The sequence below is a fragment of the Melitaea cinxia genome, chromosome 30 (assembly GCF_905220565.1).
Source record: "Melitaea cinxia chromosome 30, ilMelCinx1.1, whole genome shotgun sequence".
Classification (NCBI taxonomy): Eukaryota; Metazoa; Arthropoda; class Insecta; order Lepidoptera; family Nymphalidae; genus Melitaea; species Melitaea cinxia.
Window position 1 is genome coordinate 5,852,189 of NC_059423.1, and position 13,272 is coordinate 5,865,460.

Consider the following 13,272-nt stretch of genomic DNA (forward strand, 5'->3'; position numbering starts at 1 on the left):
TACACAGAAGTATAAAAATTTCTATTGTAAGGTTTATCTATTTCTGCCTCTGTCATTTATTACCTATGACCCAATAACCATTGGGGGTTACGAATCACGCCATCATATTATGTTCAATTCAGGTGTACCAAAAGGATCAAGTAGGACCCTTTTCTCATTGTAATTTTTACAATCCTATTTTATAACATATTATCGTTAAATGGTTTTTCATTACATTATATTACAAAAAAAAAAACGCTTCACACTCTACAGGCCCCAGTAGAATTTTCTCTTGTGTCATAGTGCTCTAAAATAATTGTAATATCTATCATATTTGTGCAAAGGAGATTCATGCGTTATCATCCAGCTCCCTCAGGCTGGAGGTATCCGTTAGGGATTTCCTCGGGGTCAACAACAAAAAGGGATAATAACATATCATGTACCATAAAAAATAAAATAAAAAATTAAACAAGTTGTCATTTATTTTATAAAACATTATATTTACAAATATTATACAAAACAATTTATTTCGCTTCGTCCGATTTTTCTTGGTACTTTACAACTCCTCTTTCTATTAATTCTGGAACTTCAACAGCTAGCCAGGGTCCAAGCTGAAGAAAGCAATAAAATATCATTATATCTTTTCAATTAAATTGTCTTTCTCTTCTTCTTTAGGATTAATGCCTTTCAATAGTGCCAAACAAGCACATGATTTCACCAATGTCACGTAGAATGGAGAATACACGATGATTAAATTGTCAATTTGACTTTTAGCGTCAGTTAAGCATAAAAAACTTCGTCAATGACAGGATAGAGAAGACAGAAGAGATATTGATCAGTGAGGTCGAGAATTTAACCTACATTAAATTTTAGAGACATTTTTAATTTTGCGATGAAAGAGTGAGTTTCTTCACCGAGTTCAATAAAAGGAGAACGTTCACAAAAAAAAAAAAAAAAAAAAAAATATATATATATATATTTTTTTTTTATTTTTTATTACCTTACAACTTTTTACCGGGTGTACCGATTTTGATCATTCTCTTTTTAATCGAAAGCTAGTTCTTATCATTCACAGAAGAAAAGAAAAGTACTTTCTGGTCCCATAACAAAGCCGTGGAAGATGACAGTTTTATTTATAACTAGCTATGCCCACGACTTCGTTCGCGTCGAATTTAATAAAATAATTATAGTTCAATTTGTAGTTATAAAAAAAAACTATGATAAAAGAAACCTAAGTTACTCCTTATTACATCAGCTATCTGTCAGTGGAAGTCCCGTCAAAATCGGTCCAGCCGTTTCAGATATTAGCCGGAATAAACAAACAGACAGACAAAAATTATAAAAAATGTTATTTTGGTATATATACCATGTATACTACATATATACTATATGCATTTATTAAAAAGCTGTTATTTTAATATTACAAACAAATACTCCAATTTAATTATTTGCATAGATGTATAGATATAAATGTTATATACTTACACCTAAAGCCATAGCATGGGCTATACCAAACTTTGGCACATTCCTGGCCCATAACGGCTTGAAATGGTCTGTTAAACAGATTTTACCTCCTCTGTACATTTTTGCCGTTTTACCATCTAGACCTGGTAAAGCCAATTCGGGCGCTGTAGTTGGATAAGTTACAGGTATCTGAAAAAAAATGTTAAAAACTAAAAAAAATAAGTAAAGATTTAGGCAAATGATTTAGCCTTTATATCTTGTGGTGCGTAGTATGTACCATAAATAACTGTATTCAAGATATAATAAGAACATTTATGGTAGCTGCTCTCCTTATATGTAGCGTGATTGTTCTCCCACATGGAGAAAGATACCTATACCCAGCAGTTCCTACTGCTGTTACATAATAGTGTTGTACCTATTACAGCCTACAACATAATCTTCTATGTCCAAACAATTGTCTGGATCCTTCCAATTCTTCCAATTCTTCTAACTTCACTCATTCAGACATAGCTTGCAAATATTTTTTTGTATGTTACTACCAGTGGTGTAGCGTGCATTGGAGAGGCCCTGTATCAAAATTAGCTGGAGGATCAAAATGAAGGGTAAATATTTCTCATAAAAGAAAAAGAGATTGCTTTCATTTCTGAAGTGAAAATTCTATAGGCACAAATGGTAGTTTTTTTTCAATATGTTTTTTCCCGTGAAGCATGAGGTTAAGTGACATTGTGGATAACATTTGACTAATTTTTGCTTACATATGTTAGGGGCCTCTGTAGCCCGGGGGCCCTGTATTATTGATACCGAAGATACGGCGATAGCTATGCCCCTGATTTCTACTCTTGTTTTTGTTTTCCTTTCTTCGAAAAGTGTACAGTAATGAGTATTTACTATGTATAAGTATGAACACTAACTCTATGAGACCCCCACAAAGAATTAAATGCTACGACGCTTTTTTTATGGCTCATACAATCATGTGTTGTGTACAAAGAATGAAAGCATGCCATAAACAATTACTGTGACCATGCACATGCAAAAATACAATACATATATAAGAATAATATATTCTCTAAGGTAGAATGTTGAAATCGAACCTACAATCACCATCACAGACCATATTTCAAACCACCGCACCAAACATCCATTCTATAGATGTCAAACAATAAAGAAAGGATAAAATATGTACTCACATCAAACTCCAAATCAAATTCATACTTCAGCAGATTATGAACGTACCAGCACTTGCCGAACCACTTTGTACCGGTTTTATCTGATTCTAACCGGAACCAATCGTTGTCTGCTTCTTTATTGTTCTGTACATACTGGAAAATAATATACATTTTTTTATACTACAAAGGTGGTAAACAAGAGTGCAGTAAGCAGCTGCTGTAGCATATAGACACCTGCAACACCAGAAGCATCGCAAGCATGTTGCCAACCCAACCCTAGACCCTCCCCAGGAGCTCTCTACCTTAGTCACCACAGGGGCAAAACACTAATTGAGAGCAGAATTATTTATTTTACATCTGAATTACAATATTATTGATAGTTAATAAAAATTTCACAAATTAATTATTTTACAATAATATCCTACAATATATAAACATAAATCGTAAGATTTTGCTTTAAAATTGGACAACGATGAGCTTTCTTGAATTAATTCTGGAAGATTTCTAAATTTAGCAGCATGTATAGGAAATATGTATGACTTAAAATTAATTGACATAAATAGAAAGTGTTTGAATTGTATATGTAGAACACTAATAACATATAGTATAACTAAATAAAGAAAAATATATATGAATGCAGTTTTCGTGTAATGTTTTACGTAAAAATTATTTTTAAAATAACTTCTAGAATGCGTAATCACTTAAATATTTCACGTAACTTTCATTTAATTGGGAAAGTTAATAAGAATAAATCTTTTACTAAAATTGTTTAGTAACAGCTAAAATGACTTAAGTTTAATCGTAATAAATATTGTTGATACATTTTTTATTAATAATATTTACAGAACCCAATTTATACCTTTATTAAAGCTTGATATTCTTCCTTTAATCTCGTCGGCCATAACTCCTTATCCCTTGGACCTGCTTTAGTTTTCAACAACGGAATGCTACTTAGCGTCTTCCTCGTACCTTCATCTACCATTCTTATAAGTTTCTGTGTTGTTCATAAAATGTTCTAATTACAAAATGAAAGTAGATTCCGCCAAGATTCCACACACACAGTTAGAATTGAAATGTCAAAACTTGAAAAGTCATAATACGTGTCAAATCACAGATGTTTTTGGTTTTTTTTAACTTGGATTCTTGTATCTTTTATCAATTCTTTAACTGACTTCAAAAAGGAGGAGGTTACTCTGTAAGATTAAATTATAAATTTTAGTTTTTAATAACGAATCTCAACAACACTGTTCTACATGAAGTCTGGCCTTTATACCGAGGCCAGCCTTTCGCTGGAAAGACCCTGTTGCCTGCATCCGCTGTTGCAGATCCGGGACCCTCCAATTAAAGCGGCTGAAGGCCGCAGGGGTTTGGTCGGTATTGCACCCCCAAGTGCTGAAGCCGGCATACGGTCTAGGACTGCCTACCCGGGCGTCCTGGATATCACCTAAAAATGGATTCCTCTGCAATACCAATAAAAAAGGATTTTCTTGGTGAAATTATTTTTAATATCTGTCCAATTGTTATCTAGCTAAAATATAATAATATGTAGGATGAGGTCACATTTGTTAATAACAATGTAAGGTAACATGAGGTAATATATTAATAAAATATATTTTAAATGTACAGCACAAAATGTTTGATATTGTTTCTATTTATTTCGCTGACTTTGTGTGCATATTAAATTTTTATCTTGTTCCAGCTTTTTCAGTTGATTTTCTATTACTTAGTTGTTCTTCACGCAGGCGGGTTTTTTAACCGACTTCCAAAAAAGGAGGAGGTTCTCAATTCGACAGTATTTTTTTTATTTTTTTTTTTTTATGTATGTTACATCAGAACTTTTGCCCGTGTGGACCGATTTCAACAAATTTTCTTTTAATCGAAAGGTGGTGTGTGCCAATTGGTCCCATTTAAATTTGAGATCTAACAACTACTTTTCGAGCTATATCTAATAATGCGTTTTTACTTGACGCTTTTTTCGTCGACCTACGTTGTATTATACCGCATAACTTTCTACTGGATGTACCGATGTTGATAATTCTTTTTTTGTTGGAAAGGAGATATCCCAAGTTTAGTACCATGATAAGGAAACCAGGATCTGGTGATGGGATCCCAGAAAAATTGATGGAAATTCTAGAAAATCCGCAATAACTTTTTACTGGGTGTACTGATTTTGATAATTCTTTTTTTGTTGGAAAGAAGATATCCTTAGTTTAGTACCATGATAAGAAAACCAGGATCTGATGATGGGATCCTAGAGAAATTGAGGGAACTTCTTGAAAATCCGCAATAACTTTTTACTGGGTGTACCGATTTTAATAATTTTTAATTTAATCGAAAGCTGATGTTTGTCATGTGGTCACATATAAATTTTATTGAGATCTGATAACTACTTTTTGAGTAATCTTTGATAATGCGCAGTTACTTGACTATTTTTTCGTCGATCTACGTTGTATTACTTGTCGATGTAATTGAAGTCGGTTTTTTTTTTCGTTTGCGAGCAAACACAATTATTGTTTATTTTTTAATTATTATTTTTTTATTAGTGAGCTGCTGTTTTTTAGTTTCTTGAGGTTGGCAGCACAGCCGTGCTGCAGTCTGCACTGGAACAACTGAAAGCCATTAAAACCAAAGAGCATTTAAGTAAAACCAATCAATCGAATGTATTCCAATGTATTCGATAAAAAGATAACATTAAAACATTTCTTAAGTACCTATATATTACTTTAGTAAATAATGAGTTAATGTGACGAAAAACAGAAAATAACAGACATACCCACGTATTTACATTACGTATTATCTGTGCTGTAAAAAATATAATTAATTCAATCCTAATTTTGTAATAAATAATGGGTTCAGAACAGTCGGTGCCACCAAAAAAGCAGCCACAAAGAGCCCCACCGGTACGAAGAGGCCATACCATAGCCACATCCAATTTTCCCGGTAATTAAAAAAAAATTGCACAAAAATAACAATATTTTTAATTTATATTATAATTTTAATACGTTATTAATATTTTTTTGTCTTAAAATGTAAATAAAATGGATTGTATTAATTTTTATTGAATCATTTAATTTCATGATAATAAAAATATATTTTTAGTGATATATGATAATAAAAATATTTTTTTAGTGTAATTTATTTAAACTGAGGTAGGGCACAGCAGGAATTTCCTGCTCAAAATACAGAGCAGCCCGACTGGGGTAGTACCTTGACCTTACAGAAGATCACAGCTAAATAATACTGTTTTGAAGCAGTTTTGTGTTCCTGTTGGTGAGTAAAGTGACCAGAGCTCCTGGGGGGATTGGGGATTTGGTCGGCAACGCGTAAAAACAAAGAAACAAATTAAATTTCTCTAAATTGAATTTAATTTCCTATGTTTTTCAGAGTCAAGGCGACCAGAACCGACACCAAGTGGTAACAATTCACCAGGAGCGAGTATGTGCTCAGATTCAGAGTTGCCGTACATATCGTATACTGTAGATAGACCTATCGGAGGTATGTATAGTAAACTACTGAAAAATTCTTCTCGTTACATTACACTGCTTTTTGCTGTAAGGGTTCTGCATACGATTTAATCTTTATTTCTTCAAACAATCGCACATCAAATAAACATATATTACATCAATTATACTTAGTCACTAAAAGAACATAAAAACGTGTGAACGTATCTGGTCTCCACACTAGGATTCCCTGTGTTGTTGGATTTCTGCCCATAGAGCTACAAATATTTTTTTCATACATTTATAAATAATCAAATCCTGGAACCGGAATAGAACCTACAAACGTTGGAACAGAAAGCGGAGTTACTGCAAGTCTGACTAATCAAAATATTGGTTGCGACATTAATTGTGTTTCTAACCTCATGAAATTCTAGTCTTCTGTATTAGAGGCGTTTATTTATTTTTAATTATATCTTATATATAAAATTCTCGTGTCATGGAGTTAAACATTGAACTCCTCCGATCCAGCTCGACCGATTTTAATAAAATTTTGTGGGCATATCGCATAGGTCTGAGAATTGGCCAACATCTATTTTTCATACCCCTGTTATAAGGGGGGGGGGATTAAGCGGGTTAATATATGGCAAAGCAACGTTTGCGGGGTCAGCTAGTGTTTTTATAGATTTCATCATTAACAAAATTCTGTGTGACAGTTACGATAGCTAATTATATAAAATTTCAGATTCACCCAAAAACTCTGCCAAGTCCCAACGTTCGACGGAGAGTAAGAAATCTCTGCTTCAACGAAGGCAACTCAGCTTACAAGCGAGAAGGAATAAGCGCGCCCGGGATATTGTGGTAGTGAAGCCAGCTACTGACACCCAGTTGGATGAGGATATCAGGAGATTACAGGTGAATAAATTGAGTGTTTGCTTAAACCGAAAATAAAAATCATCATATCAAAAATTTCGCTCTAGCGGGTACACCGTTCCATAGCTTAATTGGCTAGAACGCCGACACGGTCAGTTGGAGACGTGGGTTCGAACCCCACTGGAGCGGTCAATTTTTGATATGATATTCAAAAATGTTTAGAATAAATTGACCTCATCATACTGTAATCTATACTAATATTATAAAGCTGAAGAGTTTGTTTGTTTGAACGTGCTTATGTCAGGAACTGTGCAAAGCACAGAAAGTATTCTCAAAGTATTAGAAATCTGTCTTGAGAAGGCTATTTTGGAATGATAAGTTTAATAAATTATAGTTTGAAAAAATTGTAATTGATAGTTGATAATGAGTTAAACTTCATGTTTTTGTCAGTTCGCAAAACAAGACATTGTGTGTCAGATCAGCGTAAAATAATAAAAATATTTAATAAGTAGCTGTTCGGACAACTTCGTTCTATCAAAAGTTAATAATTAAATTTTTTATTGTTATTTTTTTATCTTCCGTGGGACTTAAAGAACATACAAAAATATAAATCAGCCGAATTGGTTGGGCCATTTTCGAGTTATACGCTTAGCAACGTTCATTTGCTTGCAGGTTCCTATATCTATGGGCTCCAAGGGTATTTAAAGCTCAGAGACCCTTATAGCGTGATTACCCTCATAGACCAGAGATTGCTAAAACCCGGGGTCTTCTATGGCTTGGAAGCTTTTATAGCTTGACGTAGGCCCAAGGCCTCTGTGAACCCCTCTTTATAGGCCTGAGCCTCCTATAGCACAAGGCCTCTTATAATTGATATGGATTATACCCTAAACCTTTCAATAATATCATCATTATCGTCACTTCAACCTATCGCAGTCCACTGCTGGACATAGGCCTCCACAAATTCGCGCCAAAAATGGCTTGAACTCATGTGTGCTGCCTATAGTCACCATGCTTTGAATAATGTACTATACTATAATAGATACATATACTCTATTTTATCAGGAGATACCAACATTTCTTCCGATAATGCGAGGAACACTCGGCCTGCCAGGCGCAAGAGATCCTGAAATTCTTGAAGGTATATTAATATTATTTGACCTTTTTTGAACTTAAGCTTTGCAAACAAGCATACAACTTAGTGGTAAGTGGTTATCGTAGACTATAGACGTCTGTAACACCAGAACCACGCCTCGGACCCTGTCCAGGAGCTTTCTGCCTTATTCACACAGGAGCACAACACTGCTCGAGGGCATTATTTGTCTGATCTTCTGTAAAATCGAGGTGCTTGCCCGGTCTGTGCCAAATTTCAAGCAAGATCTTTCCAGATGTAACTTGCCCCAGTAAAATCATTGATGGATTGTTTCAGTCTGTGACGTCTCTCTGCTGGGCATAGACCTTTTCATCCATGTAGGAGAAGGTTCAAAGTCTAATGAGCAGAGCAGTATTAAACTAATTATTATTTTATTTTCCCAGGTCTTGATCCCAGACCCTGGGTCAGGATGACCACACGCATCCAGGCTCACCTGTCGGCCTGTGCCCAACCCCTGGCCGCAGAGGAAATACATTTAGCGAATAAAATCAAAGAGGTAAGTGGGTTAGAATTGTTTGATAATGATTCTTCTTCTTCTTTTTTAAAGACTATGGCTCCATCATCTTTTCGCCGATGATTTTGCCAATGACAAGTACCTACTGAAAGTGTATAAGTCCGGAAACGGTCCGTTTTTGACAGTACAATAGTGGGATAAGCCGCTTAAACTGCAGTTAGTTGAAAATATTTGACATGACTATTATTTATTTATTGGTAAATTATAATTTTATATCATTGATTCTAATAAACTTAGCTAAGACAACAGAAAAAGAAGATGGCACTAAAGTTAGAAGAAAACAAACATTGACCGGCCGCGGAATGTTTTTGGGAAGCATATCATATAGTGATACAGTTAATTTCAGACAATTAAAAAATAAATGATCGAGAGATCCTTCCTCCAAGCCACATTCACATAAGGAACTATCACGAATGCGTAACTTAGCTAAGAACACAGGTGTGCAGGAGAAACCCAATCGTATACGGATAATTATCGACGTAGTTATTTTACCTAGGTCGGAGTATTTAAAAAACCATGGCTTGTCAGGGGTACACGGCTGGATATTGCCATAATATTTACCTGTAACTAGTCTTGAAGATTGCCATAATCTATCCCAAGATTTATCCAGGCATTGTTTAGCCAAACTTCTAAAGTCTCGGGTAAAGCATTTATTATATTTATCGCAGCCTAGGTGAATGGCGTCTTTTGCACATATGTCTGCCATCTCATTACCTGTTATACCGCTGTGGCTCGGTATCCAAGCAAGCGCTACTTCAATATTCGACTGATGACATTTGAACAGTGTTTCTTTTATCTTTAGAGTAATGGGAAGATTATTTTTAGCATGAAATGGACTTTTCAATAAATCCTGGAGGCAGCTTCGAGAGTCAGTGAATACTACAGATTTATTAAGACCATGAGATTCAATATACAAGACAGCTTCCAAAATGGCAATACATTCACCTGAGAAAGTTGAGGAGAGAGGAGGCAGTTTGTAATTCAAGATAATATTGTATTTAGGAATCCAGACAGCAGAACCAACGTTTAACTCGGGGTTAATTTTAGATGAGTCAGTAAAGAAATGTAACCATTCTGACCAGTCCGAATCGATTATTCTATTAAACTCAAGTGCGGCGCCAGGTGATTCTTTAGTAATTCCTAGGTTCAGGATAATTCTAGGATGATATATCAAGGAATCGTAGCTATACGTGAATAGTGGATTTTTGTCAAACTAATATATACCATTGATGTTGATTTTAAGAAAAGATTTAGTAAGGGGGGGTTTATCTTTATAGGTCCAAAAATTTGAATTATTAATAAGCTGATTGAGATCATGGAGCTTATTAATTAAAGGGTGAGAAAAGTTTTGTACGGCATTAATAAGGAACCTGTCACATAAGAACTGTCTGCGGAGATGTAAAGGAGGATCAACCAATTCCACTTGAGGGGCATTAGTAGGAGACATTTTCATTGCTCCAGCTATAATTCGTAGGCATTTCGCTTGTAATCTAGTCCAATATGAGAGAGCAACCCTATTACATGGTTCCAAAACGAAACTTGCATAGTCAAAATGGCTACGTATAATCGCATTGTACAACAACTTCTGCGAATAAGGGTGCGATCCCCATCTAACGCCCGAGAGAGATCTTAGAATATTAATATTTTTTTCACATTTGTTAGAAATATAATTTAGATGTTGAACGCCCGACATTTTGGAGTCCAGTATGACTCCCAAAAATTTTACGTGATTCTGAATGGCAATAGGTTGACTATTGATGTGAAGAGACACGCTATCTGGGACAGAGCGTTTTCGAGTGAAAACGATGCCAGAGCATTTTGGGACAGACAAGGTAAGACCATGATCATTAAACCAATTATTTAAGTAGTACAGGGCAGAATTAAGTCTAGAAGTGGCCTCGGAAAAAGTTGAAGAACAAGAATAAAGAGCAATGTCATCAGCATATTGTAGAATATTGCAAAAACAGAGGACCGATTTGTCAAGGTCGTAAGTATACAAATTGTACAAAAGGGGGCTCAGAACGGAGCCCTGAGGAAGCCCTTTCCAGACTATTCTTTTTGGAAGTAATAAACCTTGGACGCGAACCGTGATGTATCGGGCAGAGTAAAGATTAAAAACAATATTGATCATTTTCATCGGCAAGCTTAAGTTAAACATTTTCTGACGGAGAATATGGAGCTCAACGTTATCGTATGCAGATGAGATATCAAGGAAGGCACCAATAACATGTTTCCCAGAGCTAAGGGCACGCCAAACATCGGTGGTAAAGATGCTGAGGCTATCTAAAGAGCCCATACCCTTTCTAAAGCCAAATTGGTATTTAGACAATAGGCCTCGACTCTCTATAAGCCACTCTAATCTATTTTTAATGAGGTGTTCCATAATTTTAGTCATAACAGATGAAAGAGCAATTGGTCTATATGAAGAAGGATTCCTGGGGTCTTTATTAGGTTTTAGGATAGGAATGATAATATGAGTTTTCCACGAATCAGGGACAATTCCGGAGCTATAGATTAAATTAAAGATATCAAGCAGATATAGTTTAACAGAAGTGGGGGATTTCATAATAAAGGAGTATGGGATACCATCGATCCCAGGCGAAGAATCCTTAAGTCCATCAAGGGCAGAAAGTAGTTCATTTAAAGAGAAGGAATCGTTGAATCTTTCGGAAGCCATGCAAGAGGGAGGACATAAAAAAATGTTTTCAGAAGGAACATAGGGAGGAGCTAGATTATTAACAAAGTTAGGCAACCAGTAAGAGGAATCGTTAGAAGAGACGATACGATCATCCTGAAAAATTTGTCTGAAAGATTTTATTTTTCTCCACACAAGCGAGGCAGGAGCTCGCGGTGACAAAGACTCGCAGAAGTTACGCCACCCACTAGTCTTTTTCTTTGAGAGTAAGCGCTTAGTCTTAGCAGTTGTTTTCTGTAAATTTAGGTAATTAATCATCGATAAATCAGAAAGATAGGTAACCTCAGCAGCCTTGCGTTTCCGAATACTATCTGTGCTGATAATGATTGATTCAGCATCATTCCATTGCTGAGCATAGGTCTTTTTTCCATGTAGAATTTTTTTTCTCTTTTCTAACAAAAATGTTGCCGTTTCATTCGTTGAAATTTTACCTTCATGCTCCCAAAGAAGATTCATTTCAAAAGTTTTAAATAATTTTCGTAATTATCTACATTTTAGTAATATGAGAGGTATTTTAAATAATCGTTTATATAATTAACAGGCGGACACAGAGATATCCCGTCTGTATTCGATGACGGTTGAGAAACAGAGGAGCAATGCCCGTCACGCTGAGAGGTTGTCCAGGGTCAGGGAGGTGTCTCATCAGCTCTCCAGGTGTAACTCGTTACTGAATCAGGTAAATACTATTTATTTTTGCGGTACCCACACATTAGGGAATTGTAAACAATTTTTAATATTATATCAATCAACCATCACATGGGCGCTTCCCACAAAGGGGTACCAAATGGTCCGCAAAACAAAAAATTGCTGAATATATTATATGGAGGTGGGAATGAAGGGGGGGGGGGGGGGGGGGGGCTAAAAGATATTGTGCCCCGGGCGCGAATTAAGCTAGCTATGTCACTGATTAGGAGGAGTAGTCTAGACATGAAATAGGCTTACAACTGGACTTATAAGGTAAATGATATCTACGATTTTATTTTTGTGTTACCCACACATTAGGAATTCTAAACATTTTTGAATATCATATCAAAAATTGACCGCTCCAGCGGGATTCGAACCCGCGTCTCCGACGTACCGTGTCGGCGCTCTAGCCAATTAAGCTATGGAACGATGTACCCGCTAGATCGAAATTTTTGATATGACGATTTTTATATTCGGTTTAAGCTAAGGTAACTTTGCTTATGTATGAGTGAACTTTTTGTATGTGAATTTTTTATCTTCTTAATCGTCACAACAATATTATACAAATTTGTATTAAAGAAAATTAAAAAAAAAAAAAAAAACGGTGTATCGACAATCGATGTTGGCGGTACAAAGTTCGCCGGGTGAGCTAGTTTTTAGTAAAATACATTTACCGACATTTACCAAAATTTCGTCTAATACAGACTAGTTAAAATCACAATAATTGCCGACTTCAGAAAAAGAAGGTTCTCAATATGACTATTTTTTTGTTACCTCATAACTTTTTACTGGGTGTATCGATTTCAATGTTTCTTTTTATATTCGAAATCTGGTGCCTCAGAGTTAGCACTGATGCGAATTTAATTGTTAATTTTTTCTTGATGATTTTATCATATTATAAGTATTGTCTTTATGTTTCAGACGCTACAAGACATAGAGGTATTAAACCAGTTACTGCCGGAGAGTAAGAGACTGCCGCCATTTGTATGGAATGAAAAGAAAGTTGTGAATTGAAAATGTTCGTAGTTTAAATAGAATATAATTCAAAGTATATAGATAGGAAATATCAACAATAAATATAATAATATATGCTGTTACAATAATACTCAAAATCTTTTACTGTACTCACATATGTGTATATATATATATATATATATATATATATATATATACATACATACACATACATACACATACATATGTGAGTACAGTATATATATTACTTCAGCCTATCGCAGTCCACTGATGGACATAGGCCTCCCCAAGTTCGCCCCAGAAATGGCGTGAACTCGTGTGTGTTGCCCATGGTC

The 13,272-nt window shown here is 35.2% G+C and overlaps 2 protein-coding genes across 2 annotated transcripts; one reads left to right on the forward strand and one right to left on the reverse strand.

The window, feature by feature from the left end:
* Window positions 1–443: 443 nt before the first annotated feature.
* On the reverse strand, window positions 444–3,721 carry LOC123668259 (ubiquitin-fold modifier-conjugating enzyme 1). Its single transcript, XM_045602029.1, has 4 exons — window positions 3,469–3,721; window positions 2,631–2,762; window positions 1,465–1,632; window positions 444–590 (listed from the first exon to the last, which is right to left on the reverse strand). Exons 1-4 carry the CDS (start codon window positions 3,589–3,591, stop codon window positions 504–506), a joined length of 510 nt encoding a protein of 169 aa, XP_045457985.1. The 5' UTR covers window positions 3,592–3,721; the 3' UTR covers window positions 444–503.
* Window positions 3,722–5,455: 1,734 nt separating this feature from the next.
* LOC123668124 (BLOC-1-related complex subunit 5) lies at window positions 5,456–12,976 on the forward strand. The gene is made up of 7 exons (XM_045601916.1): window positions 5,456–5,549; window positions 5,994–6,104; window positions 6,792–6,961; window positions 7,982–8,057; window positions 8,453–8,565; window positions 11,820–11,954; window positions 12,884–12,976. Exons 1-7 carry the CDS (start codon window positions 5,456–5,458, stop codon window positions 12,974–12,976), a joined length of 792 nt encoding a protein of 263 aa, XP_045457872.1.
* Window positions 12,977–13,272: the final 296 nt, after the last annotated feature.